Source organism: Onychomys torridus, chromosome 8 (assembly GCF_903995425.1).
Source record: "Onychomys torridus chromosome 8, mOncTor1.1, whole genome shotgun sequence".
Taxonomy (NCBI): domain Eukaryota; kingdom Metazoa; phylum Chordata; class Mammalia; order Rodentia; family Cricetidae; genus Onychomys; species Onychomys torridus.
The window spans coordinates 87,314,745-87,337,011 of NC_050450.1; the positions used below are offsets into that span (position 1 = coordinate 87,314,745).

Genomic DNA, 22,267 nt, shown 5'->3' on the forward strand with positions numbered 1-22,267 from the left:
CATATATACCACTATTCAGTAAAAATCTATTCTAGGTTTTAGGAAGCATACACCACAAACAACTATTTTGTTTCTGGTCTCTAAGTCTACTAAGGGCTTATCAAAAAGGTAGGCTTTGATCTATGGAATCTCAAGCCTTGGGGTTTTCATTACTGCAAAATATGTTCAAGTGGATAAACTTCATTTCTGTTTTTCTTTTGGAATGAGCTAATCATTTTGAAGTTTGTAGTCCGTTATAAGAATATTCCATTCCACTGGGTGTGGTGGTGCAGGCCTTTAATCCCAGCACTCTGGAGGCAGAGGCAGGCAGATCTTTTGAGTTCAAGGCCAGCCTGGTCTACAGAGTGAGTTCCAGGACAGCCAAATAAACACAGAGAAACCCTGTCTCAAAAAAACCAAAAGAATATTCCATTCCTTATCTTTCGTATCTTTGGAAAACCAACCTGGTAAAAAAGTATTTCTTCCCCTTGTACAGTAAGGATGAATTTCCCAGAACACATCCCATATTACCTAGAATGAAATCATTATAATGTACACACGCTGTGCTCACTTTAAGGACTATTCACACTAGCAACTATCCCACCATGGAGACATCTCTGCACCAGTCCGATCTATGTGTAGTTAGTTTCAGGCTACAGTCTATCCTGTAAGAGAACTCCTGGTATCTGACATTAGAAACAAAAGAGGGTAAGTGAACAAACATACTCACAGGATGTTTTCCAAAAGGTCCTCTATACAAGTACACAAGACGGGGCTGGGAAGGTTTAAAGCTATGGCTTTGGGGAGCACCCAAGTGAGATGAAGGAAGGCATTTGTAAGAGTAGATTCTGCAGCATTGAAGGTAATTCTTGAAAAGAGCTGGGTGTCTTCTCGATTAATCTCAGTTCTGAGGCTTCAGAAGTTGAGAGCTACCAACAGTATCCAAAGGAAAGAGCCATTTCCAAAAAGCTAAGAAAGGTCTGTGCCTGTCATTAGGCTACGATGTTGATGTTGAAAACACTATGGTGGTATTAATGGAAAAGGAAATAATTAATACACAGACCACACAACACCATGAAAACCAAAAAAAACCTTTTTTTTTTTCCTCCATTTAAAAAAGTTTGCGGACACACAAACAAGGCGACACTCATTCCTTCTTCTCGTCGTCTGGCGCAGGGTCTGTGGGCGGCTCCTCCGCTGTGGCACTGTGGCTCTCTGAGCCAGTGTTACTGTCACTGGTCCCTTCCACCTCCAGGCTGTCCACCCCCTCCTGCCCACTCTCCTTGTCCTCAGGAGTAGACGTGCCTTCCTCACCGTTCTGTTGGCTCTCTGTCGTCTCTTCAAGGTGTGTCTCCTCTGTAATCACACATTTGCCACTGTCAGTTCCAAGACCAACACTTACTCTAACTATGCTGACGGCACAAGATGTCTGTTCAGTACGATAGCCACTAGATAGCCTCACAGATCCGGATAAGCACCTGAAATGGACCAGTATGACCCAGGGATTTTTAAACACATTTGAGACAACTTCGGGTGCACAAGTCTACATTTTTCCCCTACAGGTTTATGAAATTTAAATAAAACCAAACATTTGCAAGAACTGAGTTTTTGAAATTATCAAGTCTATAAAATACATACTGGATTTCAAAGACTTGCCATGACAAAAGAATGTAAGGTAGTCATAGTTGTGTGTGTGTGTGTGTGTGTATGTGTATGTGTGGTGTGTGTGTGTGTGTGTGTGTGTGTGTATGTGTATGTGTGGTGTGTGTGTGTGTGTGTGTGTGTGTGTGTGTGTGTAGGTTGGAGGAGGACTGCAATAGTTGTGTTCCTTAAGAACTGTCCGCTGGGCTGGTTCCTCAAGAACTGTCTGTCTCAGCGATTAAGAACACTGCTTGTTCTTCAGAGGTCCTGAGTTCAATTCCCAGCAACCACATGGTGGCTCACAACCATCTATAGTGAGATTGGCGCCCTCTTCTGGCCTGCAGGGACACATGCAGGCAGAATACTGTATACATACTAAATAAATCTTAAAAAAAAAACAAAAAAACAAAAACAAACTGTCTGCCTTTCGGAGACATGATCTCTCACTGGTCTGGAAGTCAGTCACCAAGTAGGCTAGGTAGGCTGGGCTCCCTAGGGATCTGTCTGCTTCAGCCTCCACAGTGCTGGGATTATGAGTGTGTACTGTTAAACCTGCTCACCCACTGAGCTCTCTCTAGCCTAGAATGTTAATAATTTAAAGATGTTGGTAACGTTTTACTATTTTGGATACACTGGGTTAAATGTAACATTAAAATTAGGTCAGACACAGTGGCACCACCTAACATTTCAGCAACTCAGAAAGCTGAGGCTAAGACTGCTTGTGCCCAGGGCTTTGAGGCCAACTTGGGCCATACAGTACAGTAAGATCCTGCCTGAAACACACAAAATGAAGGCACAGGATGGAGATACATGCTCTGCTTGCTGCAAGTCTTGCTGGGTTGTTTCCTTTAGGAAGTTAAAAGCACAAGGTTTTCGACAACTCAAGTTTTTCCCTTCAGTTTCCCCTTCCTTTTTCTTTTCCTTAAGTTAGAAGACAGACCTGAGTCAACACCCTTTGCTCTCAGAGTAAGACAGACCGCCTTCAAGGGCAAAACAGACTGAGCACACGGTCTGGTTGCAAGATGAGCATAGAACCGTACTCTGATTCTCAAGCATCTGCTGTAACCACAAAAATGTGCTTCAGTCTCAAATTTATGGTAAAAAACAGGTTTTCAAAAACTGAAAGAGGCCCAAAAAACGAAGATTAAAACCAGACTTGTCTGAAAAGATAATCTGCTGAGTTAAATACTGCATAACTGTCTGGTAAAGGCAGTGATGTTCCATTAAACACTGCACAGGCAGTTGCTGTTTAAGCACAAAGCATGCCCATGTCCCTTCTACTTCCTGCAGACTCTGCTGATACTCCTAATTACCTCTGGCTTTCCTCCTGTTTACCCACTAGGCAGGGCCAATAGTTACCGGAAGGCAAGTTGATCTCAAAACTCCAAGAATTACCAAGTTCATTAATATTTTAAGTAAGTTTTATCTATTTTTTTAAACCCCAAAGAATGTTTTTATTTAGGAAAATCAGAACATCAAAAAGCAAATTGCTCTAGGGGAAAAAGGTCAGCTATCCGTATGTACGGCCTAAATGATCGTCATTTTAGGCTTTGTGGGCCAGGAAGTCTTTGTTTCAAGTCCTGAAATCTCACTCACACACACACACACACACACACACACACACACACACACACACACACACATTACTCTGCCCAATGCCATCCTAGGACATCAAAGACAATAAACCTTGGGGACAATGATCACATTTTATGTAAATAAGTAGCTAAAGGTTAAAATATTATTGCCTATTAATCCCATGCCAAATCCAGGACCGGAACACACTCAGAGGCAGGTACTTGTCAAATGAAGACATAAGCTAAACAGCTCAGTAAAGTCACAGTGCCAGCAATGGGGAATGGACGAGGCCGCTTTGTGTCTCCAGAGCCACACACGCCCACCTGGGTACAAGCAAGAGCTCAGACAGCAGACTGAGTCACCACCTGCCCTGCAGTGGACAGTCAGAGGCGAACTAAAGGGAGCGCCGCGGAGCACCCGGCAAGGAAGGTCAGAAGCCAGCTGGTCAAGGGCCCTCCCACATCCCAGGGGCCCAGACCCCTTCCTTGTTTCTCCTGGTTACCTGTTTCTATGGGGTTGTTCTCGTCCTCCTTCTTCTCCTCGGCTTTGTTTGCCCCTTGCTCTTCCTCAGGGGCGATGCCGCCCTGACTGCGCTCGGCTTGCTCCACTGCCTCCTTCTCCCTCTCCTCCTGCCTTTTGCGGGCCTGTTCCTCCGCCTGTGCAATTTCAGCTGCAATTTTCTCCATGTCTACCTCCACCTTCAGACCGCACAACTAGTCAAAACAAATCAGAGACCTCTCAGCGATGCTTTCTTCTCCGAGCCCTGGAGTCAGGCAAGCTGTTTCTTGGCTTAATAATGGTATTTTCACGAGGGAGAAAAGCAAAGCAGTGTTTTGTCCTCAAACGTACAGGACATAGCACACCAGACAGCGCAGGGCAGGGGCTGCTGGGGCACTGCCCAGGACTGGGCTAGCCTTAGGATACCCCACTCACACTTCAGCTACCAAACACTCCATTTATTTATTCCTTTTTTTTGGGGGGGGGGGGTTTGAGACAGGGTCTCTCTGTAGCTTTGGAGTCTGTCCTGGAACTCACTTTGTAGACCAGGCTGGCCTCGAACTCACAGAGATCCACTTGCCTCTGCCTCCCGAGTGCTGGGATTAAAGGTGAGCGCCACCTTTTTTTTTTTTTTAAGGTTTGGTTTTTTTGAGACAGGGTCTCTCTATGTAGTACTGGGACTCACTAGGTACACCAGGATGGCCTTGAACTCACTCTTACTTCTACCTGGGATCAAAGGTGCGCACCACGCTCAGTTGAGATTTACTTGTTTTAATACAAAGTGTAACTCAATTTCATCTAGTGAAGACATCTATGAATAAATTACAATAAAGTGAAAATAATTCACAACTACGAAGATTTTCAACAAAAGCATTAGAGGGCTCTATCACCTGTGGGCCTAGTCCTTAAATGTATACTACAGGACACTGCAAATTTATTGTAATTATTTCAGAAAAATGGGAATAATTTTATAAAGACAGTATAAGCTCTACTATGATGATAGTACTATTTCAAAGGGACCAACACTCAACAAAAAATTACTTAAAACAAACAAACAAACAAACAAAAAAAACCCCAAAGCAACAGGCACAGGATAAAGGCAATCAATGAGTGGAATGATACCCTTTTCAGTTCATTGTTAAAGGAATCCGTGCTTTCCAGGAACTTCCTCTTCTTCTCCTGGTGTCGTTCCTCTATCTGAAGAAGTTCCGCTTCTAGTTTTCGCTGCAAGGGATCAGATCAGATTATGGACAATTATGTTTTCTCTAAAGCAGATGTAAAGCACACACAGTATATCATTTTAAAAAGCTTTTAGTCGGGAGGTGGTGGCACACGCCTTTAATCCCAGCACTGAGGCAGAGGCAGGCAGATCTCTGTGAGTTTGAGGCCCGCCTGGTCTGCAAAGTGAGCTTCAAGACAGGCTTCAAAAGCTACAAAAAGAAATCCTGTCTTGAAAACCAAAACCAAACCAAACCAAACCAAAAAACAAACCAAAAGTTTATACTTTAAAGTGTAATTTTGCATTTTAAATTATGTGTATGTACCTAAGTGTAGGTGCCCAGGGAGGCAAGAGGGTGTTGGGTCCCCAGGAGCTGGAGTTATATGGGTGGTTGCAAGTCACCACATGGGTTCTGGAAACTGAACTCAGGTTTTCTAGAAGAGCAGTACATGTTCTTACCATTGAACCATCTCTCCAGCCCACTAATTTTACATTAAAAAAAAATCATTTAATATAAAACTAGTTATTATTTTAAAGATGTAACATAGGGAAAGACTACCATTAACAATATGTTAATGAGTAAATTCTTTGGGAAAATCTTTTTTTAAAGTCATTCATTCATTCATTCATTCACTTATTTATTTATTTATTTATATTGGTGCACCTGTGTAATGGTGTTGGATCCCCTGGAACTGGAATTACAGACAGTTGTGAGCTGCTATGTGGATGCTGGGAACTGAACCCAGGACCTCTGGAAGTGCAGCCAGTGCTTTTAACCACTGAGCCATCTCTCCAGCCCCAGAAAAACACTTTACAGTAATGTAGCAAAGGCTGATGGAGTGTGCTCCCCATTCTTCAGTTTGCACTCATCTTTTTTGGGGGTTTTTCGAGACAAGTGTTTCTCTTGTGTAGCTTTGGAGCCTGTCCTGGAACTCACTGTAGCCCATCACAGAGATCCGCCTGCCTCTGCCTCCCGAGTGCTGGGATTAAAGGTGTGCGCCACCACTGCCCAGCTACACTCATCCTTTAGCAGCCATACTTGACACTACAATGTTCTATTACAGTCTTCAGTGACAAACTCACTAAACTTCTGCAGTGGTCCTCTCCCTTAAGCATCTTTCTCAAATCAGGCACAGGTGACACTACTTCACAGGTCTACTTATACACTCTATTAGACCACGTCACCTGGGATGTATGCCATAGACTCTTGTTATTATAAACGAATGCTTTCTGCCCTTACCTGATGAACCATTAAAGACTGGACCTGTCGCTTGAGGACCTGCATTCTAGCTGTTGTGACAACCGACCGCACATCAGGTACCACGCTCTCACTGAGGATCTCACTGATGAGGCGGTGGTTTCTCTGGAAACGGGCGGTGGCTGTATGCTTCATTGAAAAGCCATCATCATAATCTGGAATGAAGGAAATGTACTGGAAATTAGATGGCTAGTAACCAGAACAATGTTAACAAGCAATTACCAAGTAAGTATGGCCCTCAGCGTCCTAGCAAGTGGGCTTGTCCAGCATCACGGGAGTCAGGGCAGGCCGCAGTAAGAACCACACAGACGGACAGAAGACAACCAGCTGAAATGTCGTTTCCATAAAGCTAGTAATGCAGGGCTTCTCAACCCATGGATCAACCCCCCTGGGTGAGGTACTGAACGATCCTTTCACAGGGGTTACAGATCAGATATTTACATTACAATTCATAACAGTAGCAAAATTAGTTATGAAGTAGCAACAAAAATAATTTTATGGTTGGAGGTCAGCACAGCATGAGGAAGATGGAGAACAACTGTACTAAGGGATGATTTGTGTCTGAGGGTTAGTTAAAACACACACAACATAGCTCTTTTAGCCCTGAGATCCACGAGAAGCTCGAATGTGATGGCAGAGCTAGAAATTCTGCCAGATGTTCCACTCTCCCAGTAGTGATCTAAGGCACTGGATAAACGCTGGACTGTAAACAGGAGGTATCTTTATCATAGTTGTTTGTTAAAAATAATGAAAATACTCACTTGTAAAATTAACTTATCAACATCTTCTCTAGCAATATTTAGTTTTCCAGGCAGCATTTAAGATTTATTACATTAAAAATGGTAAAGACCCAAACTAATCTTATAGAAAAAAAAAAAAGACCCGATTTCAAGGCTGGGAGGAGACAGCTCACTTGATAAAGTGTTTGCCAGGCAAGCACGAGGGTCTGAATTCGGATCCCAGCCAGCATCAAGAAAAAGCTGAGTGTGGCAGATTCTGGAGACTCAGTGGTCACTCTGGCTAAAACAGCAAGCTCTCGGTTCAGAGAGAGACTGAATAAAAGTCTCAGAATAAGGCAGAGAAGACACTCAGGAAGCAATCTGGATGTCACCTCTGACCTCCACATGCCAGTACAGGGCATACATTATACCCAACCACATCACAAAAAGGTGGAGACTGAGGAAGATAACCAACATCGACACACACATGAACACACACTACACACTCAGAGATATTTGATTCTAAAGTTATTTTTAATTTTTGCCAGTTTACACATGTACGTGGCTGTCATTAATGTGTAGTGGTGCTACTCAAATTTAGGTACATAAAAGAACACATCTGTGTTCTTTTTGCTGTGTGTGATGCATGCATGGGGAGGCCAGATAATGGCAGGTGTCTATCTCTTTCTGCCTATCCCTTTAAGACAAGATCTCGGGGCTGGAGAGATGGCTCAGTGGTTAAGAGTGCTGACTGCTCTTCCAGAGGACCCGGGTTCAATTCCCAGCACCCACATGACAGCTCACAACTATCTGTAATTCCAGTTCCTGGAGATCTGACACTGTTATACTAATGCACATAAAATAAAGTTAAATAAATCATTAAAAACAAAAAACAAAAACAAAAACAAAACAAAACAAACAAAAAAAAAACAAGGTCTCTAACTGGAAGCTTATTTTGACTAGGCTGGCTGCTCATCATGGTTCCAGAATCTGCTTGTTTCAGCTCCCCAATGCTGGACTTATGGGGATGTGCCAGCTCTCCTATGCCTGGCTTTTTATATGTGGTTGGAGATTTGAACTTAAGTCCTTGTGCTTGCACAGCAAGAGCACTACCCACTGGGTCATCTCTTCAGCCCCAGAGCGTGTAATTTTTTGAGACAAGCTGTCTTAGTCTCAAGTGCTGGGACTAACAAGTGTGCACTACCATACCCAGCACCCATGCTTATTTCTAGTAACACAGTGTTTTCCTTTATCTTGCTGTATCATCTTCACACACCTGGTGGCAATCTGCACTAATATTACCATCAATCCAAGTGAGTCTATTAAATAGGTAACAGAATTTATTAAGATATAAAGTGAGGAAATACACTCACGATTACAGAACGGAGTAGACATCTGAAACTGTCCTGATCTGACCAGGAGCGAATCCACCTCACAGGCAGGAGCAGGGAGAAGGGACATGTGACCACCTTCTCCCTCTCCTTATAAGAGGTCACATACAATGGCGGGAAGCACCGCCTCCTTTGTGCCCTATAGCCCAAGGTCACGGGTGGAGCAAATACCACTACTCTACATTTTATTACATTCTATTGCATTTGTGAGAACTTTTGCCAGTAACCCCAATGAATCCTTTCGAAGCTCATTTCTGAGACTTCCTCCTTACTTAGCTGAATTTATTCCTGCCGTTTGGTGCCATTATAACCTCTCCCACTTTTTAAATCCCTTTAAAGTTCTTAAGAACTTCCTCTGGCGTTGATTTTTTTGGTGGCTGGTGGTTGCTGCTCCCAACCCTGTCCACCATGCAGCAGACACAGAGACAACAACAACATTTACACAGCATGCTCAGTTTGCAGATGAGCACGCTCCTAAGGGGAGGTGGCTATCTTGAGGGCCCTTGCAGCTGTAGAGGCCAAGAGAGCGATTTGCACCTCCACACATGGAATCCCAATTAGGAAGCCTGGTCATCTGTGAGTAATGTATGTGTAATGCATGACACCCTGTCTACATGTAACATGTGACAAGCACTTAACGAGTGATCTCATGAGTGGTGTTCTCAAATTCATATTGGATTTTAAATTAAGTTTTTTTAAATAAATATTTCTTTTTTTTTTAAAGATTTATTTATTATGTACACAGAAGAGGGTGCCAGATCTCATTACAGATAGCTGTGAGCCACCATGTGGTTGCTGGGAATTGAACTCAGGACCTCTGGAAGAACAGTCCGTGCTCTTAACCTCTGAGCCATCTCTCCAGCCTGAATTAAGTTTTTATAATGCTTCCACACACTCATAAATTTTTGCTTCCAAGAGCCTTTAATTCAGCAAATTTAGGTAATTAGTAAGATTAGATGTGGCAAGTAAGAGCATGTATAGCTAGCTCTTCTACAGGACGAGAGTTCAATTCCCACATAAGCAGCTCCAGAGGACTTGACACCCTCTTCTGGTCTCCTCAGGCACTGCACTCATGCACAAACCTACAGGCCTGCAACACACATAATTAAAAAAGACTGGATGTAACTGGAATGTCTTTAAATGTTTAGAAAATAAGTAAGCTGGGTGTAGTGGCACACCCAGCACCCCCCCCCCCCCAAGACAGAGTTTCTGTATAGTTTTGGTGCCTGTCCTGGATCTGGCTCTGTAGCCCAGGCTGGCCTCGAACTCACAGAGATCCTCTTGGCTCCGCCTCCCGAGTGCTGGAATTAAAGACGTGCACCACCTCCGCCTGGAACACCCAGCACCATTTTTTTTTTTGAGCTGAGGATCAAACCTAGGGCCTCGTTCTTGCTAGGCAAGCGCTCTACAACTGAGCTAAACCTCCACCCCATCAGCATTCAAGACAGGCAAACCGATCTTGTACTATATAGTGCGCTCCACTCTAGGACAGCTAGGGCTATGTAGATACCTTGTCTCAAAAAACCAAAGCCAAACCAAACAAAACTAACAGCAAACAAAAACCCCAAAAGAACAAAAACAAAACAAATCAACCAACAACCAACCACCACCACAACAAAAAACAAACAAAAAAACCCTATAATGTTGCTTAGGGTATGTCATTAGAAGCCTGTAATCCAGAATTTGGAGGCTGAGGAGAATGAGTTCAAGGTAAATCTGAGCAACACAGTGAGTCCATCTTGAAAAATAAACAAATCCTATATTCTGAGTACAGACTTTGAAAAGTAATAAATACAGTTCCCCCCACCCCATAATCATTTCCCACACTCTAAAGGGTATTTTTCTCATGGGAAAATCACACACACAAAATCCTATTATTGGAATAACAAAATTATGTTTTTCCATTTAAAGGAATAAAAGCCTTCAGTTAAGATTTATCTTCTATTTTAATTCAGAGATTGGAATGCACACACAAACCCCACTTCCCTCCTTACCGTCTGGGTCCTCTGCAGGCTGAATGCTCATGTAAGGCTCTCCTTTCTCCATGCGAGACTGTCTCTGTCGACTCTCTTCCTCTAATGCAGCCTCTGCTCGGCTTTTTGCATTAATATATGCAAGGTATGCAGGGGAATTATGATAGGCCTTCATAGATTCATTGTACTCTATCTGCAATGGAAAGGGGTGTCGGTTTTATCATGTGCATCCTACAGGCTACCGTGTGCGCCTGCGTTGGCCATCTGAACATCTGGGGCATGAGGCGGCGCGGGGCATCGGCAAAGCCATCTCTCCTTCTCAACAGAGAACACGAGGTTCAGAAGGCAGGTGACTGGAGCTTGGTGGACGACAAAATTCAATGCTGCCTCAGCATTCTGGTCAAATCTTACGTTTCTTTCATAAATAATAAAATGTTTCATTTATATTTAACATATTTTATTTATCCCCGTACCTTTTCTGCTTCGTATTCATTTAAATATTCTTGTTTCTCTTCATCAGTGAGATCTCGCCACATGCCACCAATAATCTTGCCAATCTCCCACAACTTTAGGTCAGGGTTGGAAGCCTTTACTTGGTCCCAGACCTTAAAAGTCAACAGATGAAAATTCAATATTAATTGACTAAGTATATAGTCATTTAAAAATACTCTAACATGGAAACCTTTAAACACAAACAAAAGCAGAGAAGACAGTTTCAAACTACTATTACCAATCAGCCTGCTTCAAAACTGCTGATAGCTGGCTTATCTCACTTCATCTTTACCCTGCTGGACCTCATACACCATGTCATTTTACTCATAAATACTTCAAACTGATAATTTAAGATCATTAATCATAGTACACGCTTATAGCAAATTAACCAAACAATTAAGACTATGTCTAACAATTCAAGCGAATTTAGTAGTTAATTTGTATTATACAATGGTATCATTATCAAACACATATGTAATAATTATGATCAAGACAATATTTACTATATTCATTAATTAATTCATTTTGTGCTCTTAGAATTGATCCTAAGGGCTCTTACATGTAGGCTAGGTAAATGTTTTACTACTGAACTACATCTCAGAATTATTATTATTCTTAATAAAAATAATATATCAATATATAGTCTTACATTTTCCTTACTACTTAACATTTTTCTCATGTCTTTCAAATATTCTCCAAAAGATATTACTTTCATGGCTACAGACTAATCTGTTTAAAAGATTTTAGCAGTTTATTTAACCATGCTCTTCTTGGATCTGAGTTCTAGAATTCTGAAATCAGAATGAACCACTTAAATTACAAGTTTTTTAATCCTTCCCCCAAATATGTGTAAGAGAGATGCCAAGCCAGTCTGAAGTGGCATGTAAGGCCATTCAGCAGAGCCGGGGTCCTTGCCATCTTCTGGTCCCTGGTACACACCTTTCTGCTGTACCTCATGTAGGGCATCAGCGGCTTATCTGGTGGCTTTGGAGGCTTTGGAATCGTAATACCAGAGGATGCCTGTAAAAGAGTTAAATATATTCATTATCAATTGCAAGGAGTTCATAAGCACCTGAAAAGAAAGTCCCTTAAAAACTCTAGTGCGCCTTTCTTCTACTCGTCCATGGATACAAGATCCTTATATTTTCTCCAAAGAAAACAGATATCACTGCAAATTCAGAAATGTTTATATCAAAAGAAAATGACTTTAAACACATAATATTTAATGTTTTACTTAGCAGTTTATTTCCACTGTTTGACAACCTGGCTGCAAGAATAAAATATTATACAGAATCCATACACTGAAAACAGGGTTATATGCCAAACACCTCACATTTAGGACATTACCTGGTATCCTTTTATTTGCTCAGTTAATATTATGCATATAGTCAACATTCGTTATCTGTAGACTCTAAGCACTTAGCACTTACCATACACACACTGTCTACAAGGGAATCTTGTTATCATGTCAGGAATGTACTCCATACAAACAACACAAAGACCACTTCCCAGGTTAAAAAAACCACCAGGCCAAAACAGGAGGTAACTAGAAATCTAGCAAATAAATTTAAAAAGAAAGAAAATATGTCCTTAGAAATAGAGATTTATTTCTCTTAAGGTTTTACATTAACTTGTAGTTCTCTGTCTTATGTTTTGTAGTCTTGGGGTCAAGGTGTGCAAACTGGAGTCAGACTGCTCTTGTCCTCGTCAGGCTGCCACACAGAAATAACCAAGTGTTAGGTGCTGAGCATGGCAGACACTGGGCCTCGCCTAAGTTACTTCTGAGGCCCATTCCACAACATTGTTTTTGTGGAAAAGAAACGAGGACAAGGAAAGACAGGACACAGAAAAAGGAAAAAACAAGAAGGAGTAACATCTTTTCAAAAAGGCAGTGAGGAAGTTGGTGAGGGAAAAAGTAAAGGAGGAAGCAACAGAGTGTTGAGTGACTGGTCCTGGCTATGTGAGGAGAGAGGCAAGGAGACGCCAGTGAGTCCCGAGGATGCCCACATAGAGTGGACGCTCCAAGGGCACCTGGGTCTGAACTTTTCTATCTCTTCATATCACTGCTTTGATGAAGGAGTTAGAATAAGAAGGAACACAGTCCACCGCACTTGGCTCTAATGTGGCACACCGACTGCCAGAATGGGGAGGGGACTGCTTGCTTCCCTCCAATTATCAACACACATATTGGCCAGGCCTCCCTGCTCCGACCCACAGACAGATCAGACCGATCTGGCCTTAGCCAGCAGTGGGTACAGTAGCCAACCCAATCAGGGAAGCGGGCATCACTGTTCACAGGAACCCTAAAAAGTCTCTGAGTCCTATGCTAAGCTTATGTGTGGAAAGTCTGCTTCTCAACACAGAACGTGATTAGAAAACATTTTTTAACCCAGACCCCAAACGAACTTTTGGAACACAAAGTGGGTTACAAAAAAAAAAAAAAAAGACGAAGTTGCCCTCATATTTGAAGGTACCAAAATACTGTTAACAGGTAAAAATTGCAACATGTTTACTTTTCAAACTTTAAGTATGAATTAAAACAGCTAAAAAACAAAGTTTATTAATATTTGCTTCTATCTTCCAAAGAATCACATTTTAGAACATTAATAGATTTGCTAACTCCTCCTTTCCCTAAGAAAGTTACCCAAATAAAATTATAAGCAAAAAACAAAACAAAACAACAACACAAAACAACACTTCCCCCATTCCCTAAGAATAAAAAAGAGAAATTCCAGTTGCTTTGGGGATCCTAAAGAAGCTTATCACCACACATCACCAATTCTTAACATCTCGGTCAATGTCCCAAACAGTTTGCTACTCTGCACTGAGCACTCACCTCACCCTTTCTTATTAAGAGTCAACCAGAACGGACCTAAGGAGGTCCTAAGGAGAAATGCCACAATTGGCTCTTTGGTTAAGTGGCCAGGAGCACAATTGGAGAGCTCAGCTCTGCTTTGCCGATGAGGACCTTTCCCTGTTGCTACCAGGAAATCCACCTGCAGCACCAATTCTCCATCTTCCCAATTTCTCTCTTCCCATTTGCAATGAATTGGAGGTGGGGAAGCAAGCGTATGCTTGTTAAAACTGTTCTTATCTAAGAGTTAGGTCCTAGTCAATTTGAGGATAAAGGCCATGATTTTGTGATCCATTCATCTTGGACAGCACAAGAGAATTTTTTTATTGTTTCTCAATTCTTAGCTGGTTCTCTGGTAAGGTCTTACTTAAGGATTTTCTTCTGGAGACAGGATTTCTACTAGCAAGAAGCAGGCTGCTTTTAACACTGTGTCTCAATCTGCGTATGAACCTGTATATTAGAGAATGTGAACAAAGTGACCAGGTGTGGGCTGCACTCAAAGCTGTCCTAAGCCCTCCAAAGGTCTCAATCTGGTACCTAAGCACTTTATTATCTGAAAACAACCCACATGTAACAAAGCTCTTGCTTGGGGTTTCACTGAACCATTCCACCAAATCACTATGGCTATTTATAGACAACAATTTACTCAACATTCCTCACATCACTGGGGTCATTCTCTACAAACACATTTTATAAGCAACCAAGTCCCCAAACAAGGAGTCAGGAGAGAGGGCAAACACCTAGGTTTCTAGCAGTTTGATCACAACAGGGTCAAGAGGACAATAATGCAGAGGAAACAACCGCAAAGGCAAACACCAAATTTCTCACTCCTAACCCACTCCCCTACACTGAAGGCTAGAGCTCACTCTGCATTCTGAGTTCTTCTGTTCCCCAGGAGGGAAGGGGTTGAAAACACATGACCAGCCTAGCCCCAGAAAGGAGTACACTCTCCTTTTTCTAGTAAGGTTTCTACCTTACTTTGTATCAACAGAGAAGTCTCACAGCTATATACAAATTAATAACTGATTGTTTATATAAACCCAAAACCAAGTTCTTCTAGGATCACAGTGACCCCTGTTCCATTAGTATGGCCACCAAGAGCTTACTGTAAGGAGCTATTCAGAATCATCGTTCTTAGTTACTACCCATAAGTAAATTTCTACATGAACACAAATGATCCAAAACTAATTCTGCCTACTGTGTGAATTATAATGTTCTTTTTCATCTGATAACCTTACCACTCATTACACTCATGAAACAACACATTTAGGCCAGGGAAAAACATGTACTGCTGCACATAGAAATTATGTGCAATGCACAATGCACACATAAACATAAATTTTGTCAGAATCCTTTTCAGATACAGTGAAATACATATGGCACATAGAACTTGATATGCTTATGAAGTACAAATTATGCAGAAACAATGAAAAATTTAGACAAACAAAACCTATCAAGCTAAGCAATGTGCTTATCAAGATAGACACACGGTTTGATCGGGACGAGTTCTCAGTATAGCTTTACTACAGGGTGAGAGGGCTTTTTTGAATTACATTTCTTCTTTATGAATACAGCAAATGAAAACCAGACACTAAAAATTTTACAGCCATTCTGTGTTGTATATATTCTTACCAACACCACATTCTAATGTAGGTATTTGACTTTTGGATTTATTACCTTAATTTCCTTGGAGTTTAAAATAATTTTTAGGAATCATCTTTCTTATAACGGATTGGAAATGGACCTCTAGTTGTTCTTATGTTAACACCTAGAGTTAAATCCACTCAAGTTTTATTATGAAATTCCTTGGGGTAACAGTAAAATCTTTTTATTCTGTATTAAACTGGAAAGAAATGAGTCTCCGATAGGTCAATTACTAAATCCAAAAGACAAATAATTGAGTGTGGAAGTTTGGATGGGCAGGTCTGCCCAAAGCTTTTTAGTCCAGATGAAGCCAGGTCTAGAGTCCCAGCATTCCTTAAACTACATCCTTGAGAGTAAGGCCAATTACCTTAAACAATGAAAGACACTCTTCATGACATAAAATATTATAACCAAAAGAATTCTAGTTTTGTTTACATATATAGTATGAGCATTAAGTGTTCAAAGCTTAATCCCTACTGATCACCAGACAGAATGGATTTCTTTTCTTCCAAGTACTTATCCAGACTGTAGTTAGTTTGTTTGTTTTTTTCCAGTATAAGACTGTACAAAACAGTTGAAAAGTCAGGTTAAATTTTTTTAAATGGCTGTGCTTCTGATTCAAAAGGACCTAACTCTGGAGGCATTTCTGGTCAATTCCAGTTGTTTGCCGGAGGCTGTAATAGTTGATTCTCCTACCGTGACCCGGCTGTTGGTGCCCGGGTTCCCTCCCAGCCTGTAGTTGTTGTAGGCGAGATGACTGTATGGATTGTATCCCACAAACCCTGGTGTGCTGGGCATTTGCTGATGGAAACAAATGAGACAAAAACACGAATGAGAAATGAGCTCAAACGAGGAAAACACAGAAATGAAAAATGATCTGCATATGGCATGCAAAAGCAACCTGAATTTAAACAAGCAATGATGGGTTGTAACTGTTTTCTGTTGTTGTTGAGGAATTTAGTCTGTCTTTTTTTAAATTGAGAAACCAGCCTGCGAGAATGTATGTGCATGCATGTGCGTGTGAGTTTGTGTATGTTTCTTCTCTCTTTCTCTTTTCCTTGGTGGGGGTTAGGGATGCTTGTGGGACTGAGTACGTTGTGCATTGTTCTGAGGAACGCATCCCACTGCAGTTTCTAACATCTACAACTATTTCATGGTCAACAGTATGAGATAACAATTTGGCCATCTGTGACGTCTGCGATGGGAAATCAAGTATGATAAACTTCAAGTCTGAAACACTCCATGCAAACGAAACATGACTGATTTGACAGTTGTGTGGATACCACCAATGTACTCATTTACTCAAAACAAAAACAAGAAATGGATCTGCCTTTCAAAGACAGCTTTCCATCATTTCCTAGGTGACGAATGAGAAGAGACTCAAGTCAGTAAGCCAGGAATTGTCGATAGGAAAGAACATATGCTGGATTCAATGGATGCCACATGCATGATTTCAAACAAGGACTTGTAAGAAATGCATAGGTTTCATACTGGGCACTATCTGATCTTTAACCCAGGCAGTCTTTCATAGGCTTTCTCTTCCATCTCTTCATTGATCCATCTTCCATAGGTAATCATGAACGGCTTATACATTTAATTTTAATGAGAACTACTTTTTTTAGTTGACAGACTTGAACTTCTTTTTCATTGATTTCCTGAAGGCTCCCAGCCTTTCCAAATACAACTGCTCACTGCAGCGACAAAATTCTTGATTTTTGTGAATTATGTGTTGATATAATCACAAATGGGTTCTTATGTAATTGGAGCCTTGTGGTAATATAATGATATCCTCCAATGTTCATAAAATCAAGGCATAATGCATAAAAAGAATGTAGTAAAGAGAGACCAAAAGTGTCTAGTTTACTTAGTAAAACTCAATCATAACAAGTGATAGCAATGCCATTTTTACATGCAGTTAACATAGCTCTCCTGAATTATACAAAAGGACACTTGACACATCCCCGCTAAACTTAGGTTGTCACAAAATAAATGCCATTTCCTAAAACATGCCCTTGCAAACATCCTTAGTATCCAAAGACATTATTCAAGCAGGCAGCACATGTGGTACTTTCTAGAGGAGAACAAAGTGATCAATTATAGCCCATAGTTAGAAAAGACGCAAATTAAGCATATTTAAGTAGCAAAACACAGATGAAAGAGCAAAGGCACAAAAGAAATGTGCATTACACATGGAGTGGGTGGTTCATCTGAGTGGTGGCTGTAGACGGGGTGGGTGGTGGTGACGGTGGCAAAAACAATGGAGTGAAAAAAGAGAGAGACTACCTCATTTTGATCCATTCTGCTAGATGTTATAATCCCTAGTCTCTGGATTTTGTGTGAAAATGTGAAATTATGGTATAAGGGATAAAAAACAATCCCCTTCTTTGTATGAAAACTCAGAAGGGGATCCTGGTTTTTAAAATAGCTTTATTTGAAAAATAATAGCAAGTCTGTCCATTATACACTACTGGAGGTAGTATTTATATGAAATGATACCTCCAAACACTGCATAAAGGATGAGAGTCACAGGTTCAATATGAAGCAATAATGTAAACAAATAGGGGAATTAAAAAATTGAAACTTGCATATTGTAATTATACCAGTTCTAATATTGAGGGGCCTAGTTAAATCTTTGAGGTGAGGCTCTGAATCGCTCAACTCAATCTGTACACAACCATGAGGACATGATGGAGATGGTGATAAGAAATACTCCTTAAGAAAGAAAATAATGAAGCACAAGACTTTAGAGGCTACCGGAAGCAACTTTACAGACTGTAAATTACATGAAGTGAACTTAAGAATGTATGACATGTTTTTTAAAAAGAGCATCTAAGGAGAAACAAATTGCTGATAAATGTAACTAAAACATTCACCTACGGGTTAGTAAATCAGACTAGTTACCTAGTGGAGAAAACAAAATGACACAGGAACTCATTAGCAGTAAGAAAAGGAGACTAGCCTGAAATGAGCTGAGAGGGCAGGGAAGGAAGCGCTAGCAGGTATTAAAGAACTAATTTGGGCTGGGCATGCTGATAATCCCAGCATTTGGGAGGCCGAGGCAGAAGGATCACCATTTCGAAGCCAGCCTGGGCTACATAGAGACCCTGTCTCAAAACAAAACAAAAGAAATCAAAATAACAACCCTGACTCTGATTTTGTAGGATATGGTTATGTTAAGTGGGTTTTGTTTTTGTTTTTGTTTTTTTAAATGGTAAGAAAGCATTTCAGCATTTCAACAGGGCCTGTACAGCTGCTGTTAAATCTGAATTGTGGACTGGACCATTATTTTACAAGCTGATCAAGCTGGGCTAGAGCTTGCTGGGTGAAAACAGTTCCCACCATTAGACAATTTGAAACAGATCAGTTGGCCAATCATTAAAATTTATGGAGATGAACAAAATTCAGTAGTAGCAAGTTCTGACCCACAGGTAATGAGTCCTTATCTGAGCAGCTTGAAAATATGGTTTATGATGAGTGCAGTTATCTTCAGAACTAGAAAGTTTATTTAATGTGAAAATTTTATATATAGACAAAGTTTAATTAAGCAATTTGTGTTGCTGGGGTTTCAACCTGGGCCTTGCACATGCTAGGCGAGGGCTCTGCCCCTCAGCTATGTTCCTAACCCTTAGTGAGAGAAAAATGGAACCAGGTGAAGGTTAGGTTTACAAACAACAGCTACAAAAGAATAATGCCAGAGTGAGCACTTAACTCAACTGGAAGACTCTAGCAGGGAAGGCAAGACAGAAGTGTGTCATTCACTTCCCTTTGGAAAAAACAGCACAGGAGCTTAGAAGCTCATAGAATGTATTTTTAGATGTTGGGTTTGGTTCAAGGTAGGATGAAAGAATTATTTTATTTAGTAGGAAGTGCTTATTTTAGCTGAATTTTCTATCTTGTGGCTGTGATGACTGAGTGACTGTCACTGGAAGACATCTGGGTTTTTGTATCAAGGCCAGACTTGGCTATTACATTAACAAGAAAATTAAAACTTACTGTTGCAGGAGCTGGGGTGGGAGGTGGGGCATAAGATGGTCTTTCTGTTTGAAAGAAAATAAATAACTTCTTGTAAACAACTGAGATATAATACTATGCAAACAAAACTACCAATGGTCCTGTTTTGAAGAAAAAAAAAAAAAAGAGAGTATTTTGGAATTCCCATTTGCTAGGGCATTAGTCTCGTATTAACACAGATTGATAAATATAAAAATTGAAACTTACTTGACATTTTGGAAGATTAAGTTCTCAGTTCCTTAAGAATGAATCTGAGACACTAAAATAAAAAAAAAGAAAAAAAAGAAAAAAAAAGAGAATCAAAACTCAGCAAGCATAGAGAATGTTTTCCTAAAGAATAGGGTAGTTTGATTGGTATTTCTGAGCAAAATTACTTCACTGTTAATTGCTAGTAATCAAGCCTTTTGCATATTTTTAACTAGTTCTTGTAGGCACTTGACTGATCAGAATTCAATGATGAAAATAAGTTACTGGGAAATTTAGAGTTATATTAGAGATGGATTTTAAGTTTTTGCTTATGATATTGAGCCACGTCTTGTATGGAAAACATTTTGCTGATGCCATGCAAACGTTTACTCAGACTGGTAAAAAAAATAACGACAATAGAATGGGATGGATTATCAGGGTGACCCCTCAAGGCCTGCTAGATACCGGCAAATTCCCGGTCAGCAGTTCTGCTTCCTTTAGGAACATCTTTTATTAAACAGAGCAATGTCTTATTCCTGGAAGCAGTGTGAAAGGTAATTTGGTATGGTACCGAACTTTATACTCTCTTTTATTGGTAAATAGTTTCATAAGTGCTGGAACCAATTTTCAGAGTCTACTTGGAGGACTCTTCTTGGTCCTTTACAGCCCATTTCAGAAAATATTTCAGGTACTTGCTTGATAAATTATCTGGGCAGAATAATCGCATCTCCTCTGTATCCCTATCTGGCTACAAAGATCAATGGCATGTTTAACACAACATGCCAATATGGCTAGGTTTTGTCTTGAAAGAGAGGAGGGATGGTCTAATTTATTATTGTATTGCACAAACCTAGCTCAATTCTTCATAAACTTGGTCCTAGTATGACCAGCTCACAACATGGACAGATGTGAGCTCGCTCCTTACTCAACACACACCACAAATGGTAATGTATAAAGAGATGAAAAATTATCCTCAGAAAGAAGGTAAGTAAACTGTGACTACCGAGTACTTTCATCCAACACTATGTAAAACAAACACCTTTTTTCTTCTAGTTTTCATTTTAAGGAAATGCCTCACCTCATCAGGGTAAGAGTTCTGATGTGGAAACAGCTTAGTTTTTTCAACCCAGGCCTCTATTTCCCCTTCCATCAACACCCAGTAGGCCTTACTGTGGGGAGCCCCGACAGAAACTGTAACAAGGTCCCTGGTACCTTACACTTCACTGCTAACACTGTCAAATGATGGCTCTCCTGTGCTAAGAATATATAAACTCTGAAGAGTGGACCTAACCCCAGTGCCTGGCAGGGAACTCACAAGGTAGGCTTATTACACTGCCTCGCTCTCTACTCACAACGACCCTACCAGGAACATGCGGCTGTCCCCGTTTTACACGCGAAGAAACAGTCTCAGGGCGATGGAGTGTTTAAAGCCACAGGCCCAGAACTGCCAGAGGTGGGTTTAAACCCAACCCACACCGTCTCAGAGTTCACTCCAGGCCACCCCGGGAGTCTTTAGGTCGCTGCCTGAACCCCAAAGGGACCCATCTTCCAGGTGGGTGAGGACCCCCCGCTGGCCTTGCCCGGAGGGCTTCCCGAGGTCCTCTCCGTACGTTTGTGGCGGGGGATGAGCTTTTCTGGCAACTCCCCCGCAGGGGGCTGTGCATCGGTGCTCGGCCAGCGTCGGGGGTCCAGCGTAAAGGGCCAAGTGGCGCCTCGGAGGAGCTGTCCCGGATGGGGCTTCCTGGCGACCCTGCCGCCGCTAGGCCTCACCGAGGCCGCACCGGCCCTAGTTCCCGCCTCGGAGCTGAGCCGGATCCCCAGCACCCCGCGGGAACTCGGGGTCCCGCCAAACCGAAACACCGCAGCTCGCCACCCTCCCCGACCGGGTCGGGCCCACTCGAAAACACTCACCCGCGGGCCGAAAAGGCGCCCGCAGCTCCGGCTTCGCTTCCCTTTGTCCCGCGCTCGCCCCGCCCCTCGCGCCGGAGCTTCCGCGCTCGCACTTTCCACACGCTCCGGGATTTCTCCGCGGGCCGCGGCCGGCTCTCCTCCGACGAACAGCCCTTCCAGCGAGGATGCCGAGAGGCTTAGTGCAGCCAAGGATTTTTTTTTTTCCCCCCCGCGCTCCGCAGTTTTTCTCAGAAGTCTTCCAATTTGGATCCTGTCCCAGCCGGGCGCCGATTCGTCACGGCGAGGAGGGCGGAGAAGGCCGGGCCGCGTTGCGGGCCCCGGTTCGCAGCCGGGCGGCAGGAACTGCGCTGGGAGCGCGGCGCGGATTCACCGAGGCGGTGGGTGCCGCCGTGTGAGCCCCGCGCCGGGCGACGGCACGCCGGAGCCTCCCCCGGGAGAGGGCGGGACGCAGCTCCCGCACCCTCCTGCACCCGGGCGCTTCCCTTCGCTGAGGTCCTCAGTACGCCGCTGCAGGATGCAGGATGGAGGCGGGGAGGACTCGGGTCCCCGCGTTTTGGTCCTTGCCAGCGCCCAGCAGGGTTCCCTGCCTCAACAGCCTCAGCGAAAAGCAACACGGGAGTTTTTTGTAGTTTTCTAGAGGCTGAGTGATGGCGACGGGTTTCTGAGCCTAGGGTCCGCAGATGTCAGCTCCCTCTCACCAGGTCCTATACCTGTGACGATTTACATTTCTTTCCAGGAGAACCAATTCAGTTTAGCCTCGCCTGTCAACAGCCAGCTCAACTTTTTTCTTTTCTTTCTCTCTTTATTTTATTTTTTTGTGATGCTCTCCTGGAACTTTCCCGGGCCAATCCTTTCTTTGGCTCTCTGTAGTTCTGTGTCTTGTTACCCTAAGTATGGGACTGGGCCATCTGTAATC

At 42.2% G+C, this 22,267-nt stretch overlaps 1 protein-coding gene across 4 annotated transcripts; it reads right to left on the bottom strand.

Moving 5' to 3' along the window:
• Positions 1 to 355: 355 nt before the first annotated feature.
• Smarce1 (SWI/SNF related, matrix associated, actin dependent regulator of chromatin, subfamily e, member 1) lies at positions 356 to 21,923 on the bottom strand. Of its 4 annotated transcripts, XM_036196791.1 has the most exons (11): positions 21,352 to 21,923; positions 19,462 to 19,513; positions 19,237 to 19,280; positions 15,940 to 16,044; positions 11,685 to 11,765; positions 10,727 to 10,858; positions 10,275 to 10,446; positions 6,153 to 6,325; positions 4,816 to 4,917; positions 3,698 to 3,908; positions 356 to 1,335 (listed from the first exon to the last, which is right to left on the bottom strand). In XM_036196791.1, exons 2-11 carry the CDS (start codon positions 19,466 to 19,468, stop codon positions 1,127 to 1,129), a joined length of 1,236 nt encoding a protein of 411 aa, XP_036052684.1. In that variant the 5' UTR covers positions 19,469 to 19,513; positions 21,352 to 21,923; the 3' UTR covers positions 356 to 1,126. The 4 variants fall into 4 exon arrangements, with proteins under 4 accessions (XP_036052684.1, XP_036052685.1, XP_036052686.1 ...); XM_036196792.1 differs by lacking the exon at positions 15,940 to 16,044 and having other exon boundaries at positions 21,352 to 21,922; XM_036196793.1 differs by lacking the exons at positions 15,940 to 16,044; positions 19,237 to 19,280 and having other exon boundaries at positions 21,352 to 21,920.
• Between the last annotated feature and the right edge of the window lie 344 nt (positions 21,924 to 22,267).